At 39.0% G+C, this 20,112-nt stretch overlaps 1 protein-coding gene across 2 annotated transcripts; it reads right to left on the reverse strand.

The window, feature by feature from the left end:
- Positions 1-2,179: 2,179 nt before the first annotated feature.
- Positions 2,180-19,658, reverse strand: CKAP2 (cytoskeleton associated protein 2). 2 transcript variants are annotated; one of them, XM_027591083.2, is made up of 9 exons: positions 19,132-19,658; positions 17,157-17,238; positions 10,376-10,454; positions 9,406-10,268; positions 8,744-8,948; positions 6,974-7,144; positions 5,147-5,216; positions 3,352-3,604; positions 2,180-2,454 (listed from the first exon to the last, which is right to left on the reverse strand). In XM_027591083.2, the coding sequence occupies exons 1-9, from the start codon at positions 19,199-19,201 to the stop codon at positions 2,199-2,201; spliced, it is 2,049 nt and encodes a 682-aa protein (XP_027446884.1). In that variant the 5' UTR covers positions 19,202-19,658; the 3' UTR covers positions 2,180-2,198. The 2 variants fall into 2 exon arrangements, with proteins under 2 accessions (XP_027446884.1, XP_027446885.1); XM_027591084.2 differs by having other exon boundaries at positions 10,376-10,451; positions 19,132-19,657.
- Positions 19,659-20,112: the final 454 nt, after the last annotated feature.

Consider the following 20,112-nt stretch of genomic DNA (forward strand, 5'->3'; position numbering starts at 1 on the left):
TTTAAAAAGGGTGGTGTGGTTGGAGTAGAAAAATTGTGCTTTCCCTGTATGTGGATTGAACAAGAACATATCTGGATACACAGTGAGGAGCTATAGAAAACATCAGGCAGGAGTCTCCTTGCTTTTGCCTGGGTAGTCACTTCATCATTCGGTTTACTGGTGACCTTTATTCTGCAACCTTCATATGGTCACCCAGTACCTTGTGTTTACTTATTTCAGGTCTAACTACATAGAAAAGACTCAGTTGATTCCCAAATACCTATGGAAAGGACTCTGACAGTCCAGATTGGGTCAGGTGCCCATTCTGGCCAATCAACCAGAGGGACAGCCAGAAATTATGACACAAAAATAACAGAGGGGATCATCTCCACTTTACCCCTCGGAAAGATGAGGTTCAACTAACTTCTCCACAGTCACAAAACTTTTAAAGGAAGGTAGGAGCTGAGATTTTGAATGTAGATCTGCTGGACTTCAAAGCTCATGTACCATATATTACGTGCTTGGAGATATTTAGCTTGGAACAAACCTAGGTCAGACACGTGATAACTGTTCTTAAGCACCTGAAAGGGAGTGAGACCCATGTCTGTAAAAGTTAGCACTAGGATTATTTAAGGAAACAGATTTTTCCCACAGCTGAGGGAGGTGGGGAGGGGGGAACAAAGCACTCTGTGAAACTTTTCCAAACAGAATGGTTTATCTCAAGTTCCCTCTCACTGAGACATTCCAAGCTACTCTATATGGCCAAATGAACCACATGGTATGCTTATTATAAAGCTGAGAGTATAGGCCAACTTGAAGTTCATTTCAAAATGGCACATTTTGCACCATTCATACAAAGTATAAAAAAAAATTAAGGTAAAAATTAAGGTAAACCTTTCGATAAATTTATAAATTTTTCAAAAGGAAATATACCATTAAGCACATATTTAAGTATTAAAAACCCCAAGTTAAATCCAACCATAATGTATTTCAAAAGCAAGGTTCAAATTTCACTGTAACCAGCATTTCATATTTGTTGAAATAAATGTCACTGAAACATCATTATACAGATATATTTATTTATAAATATTAGGAACACAGTTTATAAAAGAATAAAACTCCTCTCTAGAGCATAAGACAACAGAACAAAGATAGGTGCTATTATACAAATGGAATGAGTGAACATAAGACTGTGATTTTCAAGCACACTTATATTACACACAATTTTAAAACTATCGAAGCTTTGAAACTGTAGAATTGGTAGAGGATGTATTTAGGTATTAGTTCAGAGACTTATAAAACAATTTTAGGGGTGATATTTAATATGTGGGGAGAAGAAACTGTTTACTGTATATAACTATCATGTTTCAAGGGACATGACTTAACAGTAAAGTTTTTATTATATTTTATATTAGTTATATTTTATATTAGTTATTCTAGAAATACTACCTAAATTAGAATGACATTATATATTCTTTCTCTAATTCCATTCTAATAGTCTATAACTATATCAAATGAAATGAGGAAAGTTAAAGTTTTAACATTTTAGATAGCCAAGTTACAAAAGGAACTAAAGAAAGAAACTCAGATTTAAAGTTTCAAATACCCACTGCATTTGGCACCTTTTCTTTTTTACTACAAAGTATTTCCTTAGAAATGGGGCATTTAGTTAATTATTGTTTGTGGTGACCTCAGCTACAATAAAAAAGAAGCCAACAGAGACCACAGACTCACTAGCATTGACGGAAAGTGATAGTGAAGAGCCAAAGCACAAGAGACCACAGCAGCCCGGGTAACAAGAATTGGGTGGAAAAGCAAGCTAAATCTTCCATGTCTTCACCTTTCAAAAAAGTCACATTAAATTATTGACTTTCCTACTGATCCAAAATTAAGAAAAGGCAAAAAAAGTCAGTATTCTGTCTGCCGCATTACTTATATTTAATGACTAACAATTTAAGACTATTAAAAGTGAACAAGCCAACATGATGATCAAACCTGTTTATATTTAAGGAACATAGTGAACTACTTGACAAAATTCATCTTTCTTAGGAACTCCCTCTGCTGCACAGAAGGCATTCCTGCTATAACGTGAACATCAGTAGAAGAGCTCACTGCCATGAATACTTAGGTACTTGGCCAACTCCTAAGAGACATACCAAGCTACAACAAGCAAACAAAAGCCCCCAGGAACAACAGAAGCCCCATTCCTTATCATCACTTTATTTGTCCTGTGCTGTTCCAGCCTCTGAGTACATGGGGCATAGTGCTGCATTCGGACGGCATACAAAAGCATCGGTTTCACCTCCTAACTCTGTTAACTGCTCCAGTGATGACACGCATGGATAATGGTCTTTTAACATATCTGGCAATTTAGAAGTCTTCTCTTGAATACGTCGAGAACGTCTAACTGGTGTTAGAAACTTTAGCTCTTTAAATGTAGTATCTGTGTTGTCAAACTGGATCTTCTTTTTTACACTAAAAAGACACAAAATTATTCCCAGAGTTAAAAAATATTAACGTTTTTACTTTGTTCTTTTATGCCATTTATCATCCTCTAACTTGTAAGTTACAACCATGTGATTACCTGTCTTATAGAAAAACAGGTAGTGAAAGCTCCTTGTGGTTAGGAACTTATTCTTTTCTCTATTTGTTGTCACAGTTTGTACACAGTAGATTCTTGAATATCTGTACAATTGGCTAATTGCTCAATTCCAAAACCTACTATTATCAATAACAGACAGACATGAAAGAAAAATGTTGTCAAAGTTTTCTTTTACAAAATGGCAATACTTAGGGTAAGAGCAAAGCAAATACACTAATTTTCTTTTAAGATTTTATTTATTTGAGAGAGATGGAGGTAGCGTCAGAGGTAGTGAGAGAGAGCATGAGTGGGAAGGAGAGGGAGAAGCAGGCTTCCCGCCGAGCAGGGAGCCCGACAAGGGGCTTGATCCGAGTGCCTGGGATAATGACCCAAGCCCAAGGCAGGTGCTTAACCGACTGAGCCACCCAGGCACCTCCAAATACAGTATTTAAAAGGTGAAGTGTCCAGGGGTACCTGGGTGGCTCAGTCGGTTAAGTGTCCAACTCTTAATTTCGGCTCAGGTCACGATACCAGGGTTGTCAGATCAAGCCCTGCGACAGAGCTCCACACTGAGTGTGGAGCCTGCTTAAGATCTCTCTTCCCCCCCAGCCCCCTCTCCCCAACTTGTACGTGCTCTCTCTCTCACCCACACACACACAAAACGTGAAGTGTCTCAATGATACTGATTTGTTTGAAACCTTTCTAACTGGAAGCTAAAGATTTTTAGATACCATATTTATTATGCCTAAACATAAAAACAAATCACAGCACATTACATTTTGAAAGTTTACCTTTGTAGGTATGGTGTAGTAGACACATTATATTTAATTAAGCAACTGCCCCTGGTTTCTGTACTGGGGGTTTTAACATCACTGGTTGGATCTTTTGTTTTGTCATCTTCCTCTTTTTCACCATCTTGAAATACCACATTTCTAGGTTTCTTTTCCATTTCTGGTCTTCCTGACTCTAGATTAACACCTATAATATCTTCACTGTCGACTTCTTGGATGTATTCCTTAGTTGCACAAGCCTCAATATTTTCTCCTATAGAAATACATTTATAGATTAAGCTTTCGGTCAAAGTTAAAGAGCAAAATCAGAAGACATTAAAGTAATTCATAGTTGGTCAGATTTTCAAAATAGAAGAACCAAACTGCCATCTCCTACCTATTACTTTTCCTAAGCCAATACCGCTGACAACTATTAACAAATATTCACTGTCATCTATGGGTTGGGATTATAGATACAGATATAACAATGAAACCAGCCCTGTCCCTCAAGTTCACATTCCACGGAAGAGACGTGCTTGAAAATAATTAAAATGAGAAAAATTCTATATAGTTGAGGTAAGAACAAAGGGTTATGGGAACCCATAAAAATGGGAAAACTACCTTTGCTTGAGGGACAGAGAGAAATCTTCATAAATGACATTTAGGCTTGGGTCTTGAGAAACGAATACTTGACAAGACCAAGGAAGACAATCTTAGTTATGAAGCGTAAAAGGAAATGACCTATTAAGACAAAACTAACAGGCCAGCGTGCTTAGGATATAGGGTGAGGAGCAAGGTGGGAACGTGGGGAGGAGGTGATGATAGGTAGGAAGGGTTGGATTATAATGAACTTTACATGCAAGAAGTTTGGTAAAAAAAAAAAACCAAAAAACCAACCTTCACTGGAGAAACAGATACAATCAGATTTGATCACTACGAAGGATGGTTTAGAATGGCAAGAATGAAAAAGAATGATCTGTGATGATAAGACAAACGAGGCTGCGATTGCCTCTAAGCAAGGTGGCAGAGAGGTAGGCATCAGTGAAAAGGAAGGGCCTGATTTACAAGTTATTTCTAAGTTAGGGCTTAACAAATGAACGCATGTGCACATCTCAATGAGTGTGCAGGTGTACTGAGGGCATCTCTTACAACATTTCTTGCTTAGGCATCTTCAATGACAGAGGAGTTTCTTTTTTCCCTTTTCTTTTTTGGGAGGAAGAGATGATGGTTTGCGGAAGCAATGAGGGAAGACGGTTCAAAATAAAGCATGCTTGGTGGGAAATACTTGAGACATCTTGATAAATCCAGCAAGGTGAAAAGACCTCTAGATTTGACTACTAGGCAATTATTAGAGATTTGTACCAAGAGATGTTTCAGTTATAGGATATATCTGAATCTAGAAAATGTTTACATTTCATATACCTGACAGCTAATGAATCTCTTCCCTCCATCTACTATTCCTAGCAAAGAGAATTCTTGAGTAAGCTTCTCTAGAGCATAGAACAGATGATAGAATTTAAGAGATAAAAATTTAGAGATCATCTAATCAAACTGCCTCATTTTTAACACAGGGAATTAAGGCCTAGAGAGGTAAGCTAACTTTCACAAACACTCAATGATAAATTTGGGTTTTGAACCAGAGATCCTAATTAAAAATTCTTACACTACATAAGGCCACTGAATCTCAGGGGTTATGCCCACAGACGTAAGAGGAGAAAAACATCCTACAAATTTAAAAGTTTAAAAAGATAAAAGAAAAATAATTCAAGAAAATTTAATAAAATCACAATTCACTTGAAGAAAATTAAAAACTTACCATATTTCACTTTTTCTTGACTCTTCATTGTTAGAATATCTGCAATTGCATGTCGCATCTCTTCAATAGGCTTAATTTTTTTTAATGAAGAAAATACAAGTTTTATATTCTCAGACATTAACTAGGTTGTTCAAGTCAAAAATATTTAAAACAGTGACTATACTTCAAACTTTAAAACAAGGCAGTGGTTCTTAGATCATGTTTCTTTTCTCAGAATACTTATTTTGACACTCGAACTTTTGAAAATGACTCTCCGACTTATAGAATAAAAATGAAGAGAAGGGTAGAATTATCAGATTAAAATTTTTCTCCACAATTTTTCTTAAGCCTCTGGTAACTCTTAACTGCTTGTCTGATATAAACAAAATTAATGGACAAGAAGCAAGTTAACATTAATATCTACTAAAGAGCTGATAATATACATTTAAAGTAAATTTAACATAAAGTTTACTCCTTTTCTCCTACATTCAAGTCCATGGTTATGTATTTATGTATTTTTTTCACATGCTATTAAATGCATCTTTGAACAACTCAAGATTGACCAGCCTAACATTTCACTCATTCAAATTCAACAGTTTTACTGACTGTCCATTATATGCCAGAACATGCAAGCACTTACTATGTTCCTTTGTACTACGATTGCTAATGCAACATATTCAAGATATTATATATAAGGGAAGTTCTGGCTCACATTCTTAGTTCTAGAACATATTCCTGAACTACTCACTCATCCTGCTTTCAATTTTCTTGGCTAATTTTAATCCTTGTTTTCCACTTTCTGCTCCTGAGTCACATCTCTCTCTCTTTACACCCTGCCTTCTATGTGAGTCCTTGGCTCTGGTTATGCATCCTAGCTATTCTGCCTGAAGCCACCTTAAGTAATGTCCCTTCTGGTTCATGTAGTAGGAACCTCACACCCTCTTCCAGGTGGGATTCTGTCAAATACAATTACCCTTCAGCAAAATGTTTTATACATAATAGTCTTTGAGAGAATATCTGCTGAATATTTGATTTAGGATTCAAGTGCAAGATCAAATAGCATCTGTTGGCTTTGCAGAGACTAAAGTGAGTAGACCTTTCTTAAAGAAAGGCTAAAGAAAGGAATTTTAAAAAACTCTCTCTGTAAGTAATCTCCAAAATGCATTTTTGAGAAACTTGGTCAAAAGGAAATGCATTTTAGAAACATTTGCCCATAAAAACAAAAAACCCAGCCAAACCGAAAAATCTAGAATACAATTTATTCTATACCCAGAGCCTCTTGCAGCAACAGACTACAAAGAGGGGAGAGGTGTGGTATCAAACCACTATGGCGCTAATATGTCAGCGAAACTAGTTTACTGCCATTTTCCATGTGTGGGCAGGACCAAACATATGGCATAAAAATGTGAGAACATTTAAGAAGTATTCTTCAAGTGAAAGACTTCTCTCACAAAGCCACAGAACCTACTAACATTTTAAAAGTTAGTTTAATTCCACTTGGCTTTATATTCATTACATAAATTTTAATATTAAAAATTCAATTTCCCAGATTTCTTAATTAGGAAACGTGCAAAATGACATGTTGTGCTAAAATATTTCTCACAGCCAGTTTCATTAAATGTACATTACAGTGTATATCCATCTTCTAAGGTCTGATTATCACTAGTTCATAAGCAAGTTTTAGAAGGTTGAGAAACAGCTTTTATAATATGTGATCATTTTGGCCTTTAAATATTCATTACTACTACATATGTAACCACAATTTTATCAAGTTATGTTTGATGTACTCCAAAATAACTCTGAATCCTTTACAGTGTACTAATAAGGATCAGTAAGTTTTAATCTTACCTGAGCCCCTGCCAAAATAGCTTTCTCATAGATTGTGATAATATTTTCAATAGGACTTGTGAGTGGTTCAATACGTGCAAGGCATATCCAATATTTAACAAGTTTTTTGGCATCTGGAATATTTTTAATCAGGTCATTCAGTATGACCAATATTTCTTCTTTTGGGCACCCCTAAAATAGCAAGAAGTAAAGTGAGTGATATCCTTTAGCCTCTAAACTATGAACAGTTAAGTAATTGTACTATAATCAAGATTAATGATAACGAGAGAAAAAGTTGATAGAAAATTATTCATAAAAATATCCAGTGTTCTCTTCCTCACCCCAAACTTATTCTGAATGGCTAGCAAGAAGCCTATTAGTCATGAGTACAAAGCATGAAAACAATATACTAGTTGAGAAAAATAATAGTCAAAAATGACTAACACTGAGGTGCCTGGATGGCTCAGTCGGTTAAGCGCCTGCCTTCGACTTGGGTCATGATCCCAGGGTCCTGGGATTGAGTCCCATGTCAGGTTCTCTGTTCAGCGGAGAGTCTGCTTCTCCTCTCCCTCTCCTTCCCCCCCACCCCCGCTCATGCTCTCTCTCTCACTCAAATAAAATCTTTAAAAAAAAAATAACTAACACTTTACTTGGTCTTGATGATTATCCTTTATATATTGTGAGATTCCATTTAATACTTGATTTAGAATTTTTGCAACTACCAAATGTTTATGAGGGGCAATAGCTTGCAGGTGTTTAAAAACGGTCTTTGTCAGGTCTTGATATTAAGGTTAAAATGAATCTGTAATGGTTGATTTAAGTAACAGCTATATATAGTTAGAGGGTAGGGAAGAGAACTTCCACAGTATCAATGACAAACCCCAGCTGAGCAGAAATAAGAATATAATAGGGAAACTCCAATCCTAATTTTCACTGGTCTTCAAAAAGCTTAAAGACACTCATGAAGACCAGAGTAAGGTTTGAAATCATACTCTATATATTCATTCTTGCTATGGATCTTAGACACCATGGGTGACCAAATCAAAATTAAAAAATAGCCAGGGCACCTGGGTGGCTCAGATGGTTAAGTGTCTGCCTTCGGCTCAGGTCATGATCCCAGGGTCCTGGGATCGAGTCCCGCATCAGGCTCCCTGCTCCTTGGGAGCCTGCTTCTCCCTCTGCTTCTCTCTCTCCCCCTCTGTCTCTCATGAATAAATAAATAAAATATTAAAAAAAAAGAATTAAAAAAAAATAGCCAGGAAATAAAGGAAACATTCTGGAGTTATTATACTCTGTAGGATTTTGGTCCAAATAGTGAAACTCTACAGTAAGTTTAAGACCATGATGATGTTGGTTTCGATTAATGGAATTTTGTTTGCAAATATTTTAGTTAACTTGAATTTAATCTGTGATAATGACTCACTAATTTATGTTGCTAGTCTTTGGTAAAATATGTAATGAGTAGAAAAAATAATATGTAAATATCCTGAAGGAATGTAAAAAATATCCACCCCCAGCCCATTCTACATTAACATCTTAGAGGAATACAATATTTATAAGTTAAAAAAAAAAATCAAGTTAAAAAACCTAATTATCCCTTTGATATATGTATATGTCCTCAATGAAAATGTGGTCCATTAAAGGCTAAAGAGAATCTCACAATTAACATTAAGTCTACATAACACCACTAACACGTTACATGGTCAAAAGAGTGACAAGGTAATTTAGTAAGAGAACTTTTATAAGATAATTTGCAAACTATAAACTATTACACAAATATAAGGACTGTACCTCATTAATCAGGTTTAGGCATTCCGAAAATGTCTTGTTTACTTTTTCAGTAAATAATCTTTGTTCATCTTCTTCTACCATGGTCGTCCAAAAGGACCCAACTGAGTTTTCGTTTTGCCCTTCAGGCTCAGGCTGGGTAACCACTGAGCTAGGAGGCCTTTTCAGCACTTTTCTCTTACCAGCTTTCCACTCACTCAGACGAGCTCTAGAGTTAGAAGCAGGACATAAGCATTACTGTGATACTGATGAGAGAATTCTGTCAAACAGAGAAGTTAAAAATTAACTCAGGTCTTTAAGTAGTTCCACATGTAGGCCACACGTAAGTTCACAAGTTTGAACAAAAAGAAATACTGAACATTATCAATGTTCGTTTCATGCTCAAACACCCCAAGAATGTGTTTTTAAATGGAGAGGTTATAAAATATTTCCCAATTGTATTAAGCTTTGTAACGCAGATTACATTACAACAACCTAATGAAACAGACTCAAGCACAGTAACTTAGGTCACACTGTTCCACCACATAAATTTGCTTCAGCTGGTCTGCTTACGACAGAGGAGATTCCACACCCACACAAATTCTAATATATTCAAGGAGATTATAAGCCAAATTCACAAGTGGTACTCTATTGAAAACTAAGCCAAAAAAATGACATCTACTTACTTTCTCTCTTCTGCTGTTTCTTTGGGCTGAGCCGATCTATCAAGAGTTGCTTTTGCTATAGTGTGTCTGCGAGGGTCAATGCTGTTTGATTTCTGTATCAGTTTGGTGTTAGAAGAGGAAGCAGGCCTGGCTACAATCTCAGAAGTCAGGCTTCTTGGCAGTGTCTTCTTTCTCTCTACATCCTGAGAACTGGTTTTGGCACTAGATGAAACCGTGTTTGATTGCAGTAATTCTTTCTCCCGAGGCCCTTTCCGGATTGTAACATTGGCAGTGGCTTGCCTGATGCCCCGTTTCACAGCGTCCTGAGCACTGTCGCGGTGACTTCTGATAGGAGGCTGCACCAGCTGTCTGTCCTGAGATGCAGTGCTCCCAAATTTAGTGGTGGTCACCACGTTTGGGGCTCTATCACTTTTCACTGTTGCACTTCGAGTGTCCGTGGGTGGAGGCTCTGGGTCTTTAGGGATAGCAGCTGAAGGCTTCTTCGTTGTTGCAGAACTCTCATCTCTGACTGGTAGGGGTTTTCTAAATGAATTAATCTTAGACTGAACAATTTGGCCACGGTAAGACCCAAGCACAAGCTTCTTGGACATGTTAGCATCTTGTTTTGGTTTTTCTATGGATATTTGTTTCTTTTTGTTGTTGTTTTTAAGATGAAACACTTGGCTTAATGTCATGTGTTGACTTTGAGGGTCATCTTTAATTGGTACAGACTGTCCCATTTGATTATTATCCTCAAAATTATGTGTGTCAACTGCTATTGTTGAACTGGTTAATTCATTAGAAGGTCTTAAAGGAATACAATTTTTTCCCATTGTTATATGATTTTTGTTCCCAGGAGGTCTACTGACATTTTCTTTACCAGCCTAAAAGAATGATTTAAGACAAATCAGCATTTCAGAACAAACTTTAAGAGTTTAGGAAGGGAAAAGGGGGGGAGGGACAGTTTAGGAGGGCTATGTGCATATCTTACCATTTTTGTTTTAAATTTCAGAACTTTTGTCTCTTCGTGGACTTGGCCCTCAGAGTTCATCACTTTCTGGTCTCTACTACTTTAAAAAATAAAAAATGAAAAAAAGTTTAACCATGTACTAAGGAAATTTTCTCTTTGGAGGGAGGAATGAGAGAATATTAACAATCATCTGACTTTGTAATTTTAAATTGAGGCAAGAATGGAACTGAGATTTATTTGTCCTTTTTCTTTATTACAGAGTGACTTAATAGTGTAAACAAGATAGCTGAGAAATTTAGAGGTATTTTTTACAGAGTGACTTAATAGTGTAAACAAGATAGCTGAGAAATTTAAAGGTATTTTCTTAAAAGTCTTAACACCCTCCCTACACAAAATATGTAAACACTTGATAATCCCATTCCAAGCCATTCTTCCTAGTCACTCAAACAAGTCCTCAAAACCTTTATTAAGCAACATTTTCTTTGGTTAGTTTTAAGTACTCAGTAACAGACTTACATTGAAAAAAAACTTAAATACAGCCCCTCCTCAAATAAATGGTTTGGGGAAAACTGGACAGCCACATGCAAAAGAATGAAACTGGACTAATTTCTTACACCATACACAAAAATAAACTCAAAATGCATTAAAGACCTAAATATAAGACCTGAAACCATAAAACTCCGAAAAGGAAACAGAGGCAGTAAACTCCTGGACATCAGCCTTAGCCATATTTTGCTGGATGTGTCCCCTCAGGCAAGGGAAACAAAAGTAAAAATAACGAAGACTACATCAAATTAAAAAGCCTTTGCACAGCCAAGGAAACCGTCAACAAATGAAAAGGTGGGGCACCTGGGTGGCTCAGTCGGTTAAGCATCCCACTCTTGATTTTGGCTCAGGCCATGATTTGGGGGTCGTGGGATGAAGCCCCGCCTTGAGCCCTGCGTTGGGTGTGGAGCCTGCATAAGATTCTCTCCCCCTGTCCCCCCACCCCCACACCTCCGCTCACACACTCTCTCTCTCAAGGGGGAAGGGGGGGGTTGGGGAGGGAGGCAATCTACTAAGTGAGAGAAGTTATTTACAAAGGATATATCTGATAAGGGGTTAATTTCCAAAATTTATAAAGAACTCCTACAACTCAACATGAAGAAAACCCAATTAAAAAGTGGGCAGAGGATCTGTACAGACATTTTTCCAAAGACATACATGGTCAACAAACCCATGAAAAGATGCTCAACATCACTAATCATCAGGGAAACGCAAATCAAAACCACAATAAGATATCACCTCACAACAGTCAGAATGGCTATTTTTTTTTTTTTTTAATTTTGAGAGAGAGAGAGAGAGAGCGCGCACATGCATGAGCACGGGGAGAGGATCTCAAGCAGACTCCATGCTGAGCACGGAGACGATGTAGGGCTTGATCTCATCACCCTGAGATCATGACCTGAGCTGAAATCAAGTTGGATGATTAACCGACTGAGCCACCCAGGCACCCCCAGAATGGCTAGTATTTAAGAAACAAAAAATAACAAATGTTGGCAAGGATACAGAGAAAAGGGAGCCCCTGCACACTGAAAATATAAATTGGTACAGCCAGTGGAAAACAGTATTGAGGTTCCTCAAAAAATTAAAAATAGGAATACCAGATGATCCAGTAATTTCACTCCTGGGTATTTACCTGAAGAAAATGAAAACACTAATTCAAAAAGATATATCCACCCCTATGTTTACTGCAGAATTATTTACAACAGCCAAGATATAGAAGTAACCTAAGTGTCCACTGATAAATGAATGAAGATGTGGTTTTATATATATATATATATATATATATATATATACACACACACACACACACACACACACACAATGGAGTATTAGCCATAAAAAAGAATGAAATCTTGCCATTTGTGACAACATGGATGGACCTTGAGGGTATTCTGCCAAGTGAAATAAGACAGTTGGGGAAAGACAAACATATGATTTCACTTCTATGTGAAATCTAAAAAAAAACAAAACTAAACTAAAGAAAAAAACAACAAATAAAAAAAGAGAGACTCAAATACAGAGAATTGCAGGTTGCCTGAGAGGAAGGCAACGGGGGGGGGGTGGATGAAATAGGTGGAGTTAAGAGGCACAAACTTCTAGTTATAAAATAAGTCAGCCATAGGGATGAAAAGTACAGCATAGAGAATATAGTCACTAATGTTAGAGTAACTTGATATGGTGACAGAAAGTGACTATGCTTGCGATGATAAGCATTTAATGTGTACAAATATCAAATCACTATGATGTATACCTAAAACTAATATAATATTATATGTCAACTGTACTTTGATTAAAAAGAATAAAAGAAAAAAATAGCTCTCCCAAAAGAAATCCAAAATTTTCCATACCCACTGACAGCCCGATTTATTACAAATGTGGACTTTAATTTTTAGGTGACAATGCATTTAGAATATATATTCAAAACAAATGCTTTCTCAAGAATTTGACCTACATTCCTTTGAACAAATATAGACTGGTTTGTAGAGGCCATGACATTCTTTTAACAAGTCATTATAACAATGTGCATTCCATTAAGAAAAGAAAAAACATGCTCAATTAGACCTGCCATTGATTCTAAGATCCCCAGTTCAGAGATGTTAGAATGTAAAAAGTGTATATTTTAGCATGAACAAAACTTATCTCCGTGACAATCTGGGTTACATTGCTTTTCACATCTGTTTGCTCAGTCTGTTTGGACAAGGGGCAGAACTCTGACAGCTTCTGTTACACATTTTGGATGATGGCAGAGAAGAGTCAATATATGTCACTGAACAGAGCAATGTCTTCCCAGTTTAAGCTCCTGCATTCACTACCTGATGGCAAATACTCCTTTTGTTATTCACTGGTCTGTAGCCTGGTGTGGGTTGGGAGATGATGCTCAGGGTCCACCTGTCAGGTACTCCCAGTGTGGTACCTTAACTAATCAGACACCCTATTACTTCTGGACTTACAGTATACTGTGATGTTATCTCACTGAGAAAATGAGACGCAGTCTTAACAAGAATTAGCCCTTCTTTCCTCCACTGAAGACTGCCAGCCTATCTGCCTCTGTACCCACATATTCTGCTTTCCCTCCTGTCTACGGATGAACTGACACCATGCTGACCCAAGGTCAAACTCAATATTTGTGTTCTCCTGCTTGCCTACTCAGGATCTTTGTTCCTGTGATGATTTGCTCATTCTTCTCAATCATTAACTTGCCCCTCTACTACATCACTCCCATCAGCATATAAACACTATCTATTATATCTCATCTTAAAAGCCTTAAACTCCACATTCCCTTTCAGTTCCAGCCTCATTTCTCTTTGCTTTATAGCAAAACTCCTCAAAAGCATGTATCTATACACACTGTCCCCATGTTGTCACATTCCATTCTCTCCCCAGCCCACATCTATTGGGAGCGTGTCCTCGGCACTCTACTGCAGACTCCCAATGTCATCTGCTTCCATGTTTCTACAACTCATGGGTCAATTCCGTTTTCACCTTACTGAACCTTTAAGCAGCACTTGACACAGGCGGCCACTCTTCTTTCAATACTTTCTTCACTTTGCTACCAATCACCAGCTCTTCTCCTTTTCCTCCTACCTCAGTGGTCTACTTCTATTAAGTCTGTCTCTCTTCTTCCTAAATTTTTGGGGGCGCCTGGGTGGCTCAGTCACTAAGCATCTGCCTTCGGCTCAGGTCATGATCCCAGGGTCCCGGGATTGAGCCCGCATAGGGCTCCCTGCTCAGTGGGGAGTCTGCTTCTCCCTCTGCCTCTCCCCCCTTCCAGCTTGTGCGCTCGCTCTCTCTCTCAAATAAATAAATAAAATATTTTAAAAAAATAAATTTAAAATTTTTCTTCTGCATTTTTTTGTTTTATACTTCTCAGGGACTCCTTTTCTGTCTGTGCTAACAGAATTCTAGTACTTGGTCTTGATATTGCTGGTCTTTTTAACTGCTAACTAAAAAAATTTCAGGATAAGGAGAATCCACCTTATTCACCTGTCCAGTATGGAGAGATATTGAAATATGTTCTGTCCCATTCTGTCTTGTTATGATAAAATTGCCCTCACCAGAGTTAGCTAAACATAGGATTCCTAAAATACCCACATTAGAGAATGTAAAATAGAATGATTTAATTTTGAAAAGCTGCAAATCTGATTGATCATCTATTTAACAATTTGTTGCTCAGGTAACAAATATTTAAGTTGACATCTGTTTTCTAAAAGGAATAAATATAGTACTTGTAAGATTTCTTGGTAAAGCCAGAATAATCTTCCCATTGTGTTTAAGAGTACTATAAACCGCACAGCCCAGTTGAGTTCCTTATTTAAATAGTAGTTGAGAGTCATGCTCTTACTTGAATTAATATTCTCTTTACTCACTCTCTAGTAATCTTATCCCACCTCAAAGTTTTAAATAAACATCATCTACAAACTGATAATTTCCAAGTTTAAATCTCTGGTCCCAATCTCAATCCAGCCCTTCAGACACGTAACTATTCAGCATTTCCACTTGGATGTCCTGTTGGTACCTCAAACTTAGCATGGCCAGATCAAAGCTCCAGATTCCCCCATTCCTCCCTCAGTCTTCCTCATCTTGATATATGGTATCACTAGCCACTCAATTATTCAAATAAAAAAATCTAGGATTGTATTTCTGTTTTAAATGAAGAAATGCAGGATTTATAAATGAAAATTTAAAGCATTTAAAGTAACCTATTAATGTAAAGTTAAAAAGAATTTTTAAAATTTGGAAATAATGCCAAACTTACATAAAGTTGCAAAATTATAAATAGTTCAAAGAATATTCATATACTGTTTACCCAGATCTGCACAGTGTTAACCTTTTATTCCATTTGCGTTATTATTTTCACTGTTTCTGAACATGTGTCTGTTTGGAGTACATGCAACTTTTTCTACCTGAATCTTTTAAGTTAAGATACATACTTTATTACCTTTAAACCCTTAATGCTTCAGTGTTTATTTCCTAAAAATAGGGACTTTCTCTTACATAACCATAGTGGTTATCAAATCTATAAATTCAACTTAATATAACCTTTCATCTGTTTATATTCTAGTTGAAAACTGACCTAATAATGTCTTTAGTAATATTTCACCCTCCACAGCAGGATATAGTATAAGAGTCAGGTATTGGATCGAGTGGTAGCTCTTAATCTGGAATATTCAGGGTCATCTTAAAGGCCATTCTTTCTTTCACGTCCCATCCATACCTAATCCATCACCAAGTCCTGTCATCTGTACCTCCTAAATATAAGCACCATATGACCACTTTCAACCATGAGGAAGGGTATGAAGAATTTACAAAACCAAAATATAGCAATAACTGTTTGGAGAAACTAAAGAAACCAGGAGAATAGAGTAACTCAAGAACCAGTGCTCTGTGCATAAAGCCACTGAGAAATCGTGAAACAATATCTACCACTTATTGGGCTCTCTCTATATACCAGGCATAGCACAATGCATTCACTATCTTACTTGATCCCCAAGAAACACACGTTACTATCCCATTTTAATATAAGTAAATGGACTCAGAGAAGCCACATAACTCCCCTGAGGTTACACAGTTGTAGTGGCAGACTTACGGACTCCAGTCCTTATCACTCTACAGCCAATGCTCTTAGAAGGCCAGAAAGAGCCTAAAGGATGTTACTAACGGTTATCTCTAGAGGGGGCATTTGATCTGCTTTATATACTTTCATGGGGCTTTGTTTCAGCCACAACCATGTACTATTTTTTAAATTTTAACAAAATAACACCAAGATATTCCTATGGAGGGTTGAGACTAAAACAAATGATCTCTAAACATTTGGGGAGAGCCACCTCCTGAAGAATAACCATTTACGCCCCCCCACCACACACAGTAAAAACCTTACTAAATCAAGACTGACCTTTGTAGCACTGCATAAACCATAAGTCAATATTTTGATATATACACTTTGCTTTAAAATTAATTGTTTCATCTTAGAGTGTGAATTAATTTACACAGGAAGAAATACTGTGCTACCCAAGAAGGTATGGCTACTGAGCACTTGAAATGTGCCTAGTCCAAACTGATGTGTGAAAGTGTGAAATACATACCAAGATTTTGAAAACTCAGTACCTAAAAAGGATGTAAAATATCTCAATAACTTTTAAGAATTACATGTTGAAATTATAACATGGTATATACTCAATTAAATGTTATTACAATTCATCTTTTAAAAAGACTTTTCAGAGGGGCACCTGGGTGGCTCAGTTGGTTAAGCTCAGGTCATTATCTCAGGGTCCTGGGATTGAGCCCCACCACAGGCTCCAAGCTCGGCAGGGAGTTTGCTTGTCCCTCTCCCTCTGCCCATCCCCTGCTCATGCTCTCTCTCAAATAAATATTTTTTAAAAAATATAAATAATTACATCAAAAACTAATGATTGGACATAATAAAAAAATATATATATAAAGACTTCTCAAATGTGGCTACTAGAAAAATTTTTTTTAAGATTTATTTATTTAAGAGAGAGAAAGAGCCAGCTGGGGGAAGGGCACAGGTAGAGGGAGACAAGCAGACTCCCCGTTGAGAGGGGAGCCAGAAGTGGGGATCAATCCCAGGACCCTGAGATCTGACCTGAGCCAAAATCAAGAATGGGATGCTTAACCCACTGAGCCACCCAGACACCCCGAAATTTTAAATTACAGTACAATTGTGGCTCCCATTACATTTTTATTAGACAGCTCTGATATAATTTTACAGATCTGAAACGAGAAAATTTGACCTCACCTGGGTATGTGATTTTCCTGTTTGTATGCAAAAAAAGTTTTTCTTTTTAACATATGTTCCTTGAGTTTTTGTCTTCTTTGTTCTAAACAACAAAAAAGCAACAAGTCAACATTTGTTACAACAATAACAGCAAATAAATATTCACTAAATGAACACCTTACTTTGAAAAATGTTCTACTAGAGATCACATCTTATATACAACAGAAAACTTCCCAGTTCAGTATTGCCTTTGAAAAATAATCCCATTTTTAAGAGATTGTTACCATAAAAGGTCCCCACAACCACTGCACAAGAATTACATTCTCTCCTGTTTGAAAGTGAAAAATCTGGAGAATGTCATTTTCAACATAGGGTTACTGAAAGCCAAGCTTTACAGAAACTAAATGGCAGAGTCGAGACACTAGACTCCAAGTTCTAATTTACCAGAGCTGGGTTGGGAAGGAGTTTCTTTCCTCTGTGTTCCCATGCACAGGACAAAGAACTAACATTATTTCTGAAGACCCAGCCAATCCTGGATTTACATAAAGTCGACTGTGTTAAATTTGAAGCATCAGATGAGGCAACCCCAACTCTCCCAAAAACTTGCTCTCCCAAAAAACAAATAGTCAAGTCAAAAAATGGGCAGAAGACATGAACAGACACTTCTAGGAAGAAGACATACAAATGGCTAACAGACACATGAAAAAATGTTCATCATCATTAGCCATCAGGGAAATTCGAATCAAAACCACACTGAGATACCACCTTACACCAGTTAGAATGGCAAAAATTGACAGGGCAAGAAACAACAAATGTTGGAGAGGTTGTGGAGAAAGGGGAACCCTCTTACACTGTTGGTGGGAATGCAAGTCGGTACAGCCACTTTGGAAAACAGTGTGGAGGTGCCTCAAAAAATTAAAAATAGAGCTACCCTATGAGCCAGCAATTGCACTACTAGGTATTTACCCCAAAGACACAGATGTAGTGAAAAGAAGGGCCATATGCACCCCAATGTTCATAGCAGCAATGTCTGCAATAGCCAAACTGTGGAAAGAGGCGAGATGCCCTTCAACAGGTGAATGGATCAAGAAGATGTGGTCCACATATAAAATGGAATATTACTCAGCCATCAGAAAGGCTGAATCCCCAACTTTTACATCAACATGGATGGGACTGGAGGAGATTATGCTAAGTGAAATAAGTCAAGCAGAGAACGTCAATTATCATATGGTTTCACTTATTTGTGGAACATCAGGAATAGCGCGGAGGACATTAGGAGAAGGAAGGGAAAAATGAGGGGGGGGAAATCGGAGGGAGAGACGAACCATGAGAGACTATGGACTCCGAGAAACAAACTGAGGGTGTTAGAGGGGAGGGGCGTGGGGGGATGGGGTTAGCCCAGTGATGGGTATTAAGGAGGGCATGTACTGCATGGAGCACTGGGTGTTATACGAAAACAATGAATCGTGGGTCACTACATCAAAAACTAATGATGTATTGTATGGTGACTAACATAACATAATAAAATTAAATTTAAAAAAAACCAAACTTGCTCTCCACTCAGAAGGCGGGAGCGCCCTGCGCAAGCGCAGTTGGCACTCCACCCGGGCGCGGCCCCGCCCCCCCCCCCCCCCCCCGGCAGGTCCCCAGTCCCCAACCCGGGGGGCGGGCAGGCGTGCCGCGCACCCTCCCTCGCCAAACGGACTCCTCCACCGCAGGCCCGTCTCCGCCACCAGTGGGTCACGTCCGGCCAGTAACGACCGCACTGAGGCGCTCCGCCCCGCACACTAACACCACGAACCCGGCACCGCTCTGGTTGTCCATTTCGCAAATGCGGAGATTGCGGCTGTGAGAGGCCGAGCGATCTGCCCACGGTTCTCACACAACTGGTCATGGCCGAAGCTGGTCGGGGGACTCGAGGCCCCGGCTGCTGAGTCCGAACCACCCCCTCCCCACGGTCGCCCCGGTGCCCCGCTCCCGCCACCGCGGCCCTCACCTCTGAACGCCGGCTGAGCCCTCTGGCTCGGGGGCAGCTGCAGGTCCTGGGGCACGGCTGGGGTGCTCATGGCTGCTACCCGACGGGGATGCGCCTCGGCTCCCGCAGGCCCGCACCGCGCGAGCCGAGACCCCGGCACACACAACACGCCGCCGGCCGGGCTGTAGAAGGCGCGGCGTGAATTGAATGAGCCAATGGGCGCCGAGGGGCGGAGCCTGGGCTGCGGTTGCGGGGGCGGGTTGTCCGTCTGCCCCTTTCAGTTAGGGCTGCTCAGCTGAGTCCCCAGGCTGGCCAACTTGGTCAGCTGTTTCCGTGTTGAGCTTGCGCCTTGGTGGGGGGGGGGAACCTGCCAAGTGCCTACTGTGTGGCAGATAGGACTAGTCTTTGGACGCTCACAGTGCGTGGAGGAAGGCCGACTAGAAAAGTGTCATTTGGCTGCGCTTGTTAAACCAGAGCGTGTTCGCTGAGGAGGCTGTAAGCACCCACCGACTGCTGTACCGAGAGCAGGTGTAGTTCCCTTTCCCCAAAATGACTTCATGGCCATGTGACAGCTAGGAAGAGGGACTGTAGGACTGCTGACAACACTGACTCCTCCTTTGGCAGTCCATCCTGTTTACGCCCACGCAATGACTTCCCTCCGGATTCGTGTTCCAGGCCCCCTGGAGGTTAATGTTTGCGCTGACCGGAATGCAGGAAGGTTTGTTCTGATCGTCCCCGAGGTGGCACACAGAAGAAGCCACTTTAGGTCACTAGTATTGCTGACGGACCCACAAAAGGTGCCACGTTAGCACTGTTTGAGCCGGGTTTTAAGCATGGAGACAGAGACAGAAAGATACAATTTTTGTATCTCAGGCACAGGTCTGAGAGCCTCCAGAGCTGGCTCTCAACGGTCAGTTCTCCTGTCTTTCTCTGCTAGTTTCCTAAACGCATCGTATGGTAGCATCTTGCTAATGAGGAAGTTAGTTTGGGATGTTCTGTTGT

The sequence above is a fragment of the Zalophus californianus genome, chromosome 3, assembly GCF_009762305.2.
Source record: "Zalophus californianus isolate mZalCal1 chromosome 3, mZalCal1.pri.v2, whole genome shotgun sequence".
Classification (NCBI taxonomy): Eukaryota; Metazoa; Chordata; class Mammalia; order Carnivora; family Otariidae; genus Zalophus; species Zalophus californianus.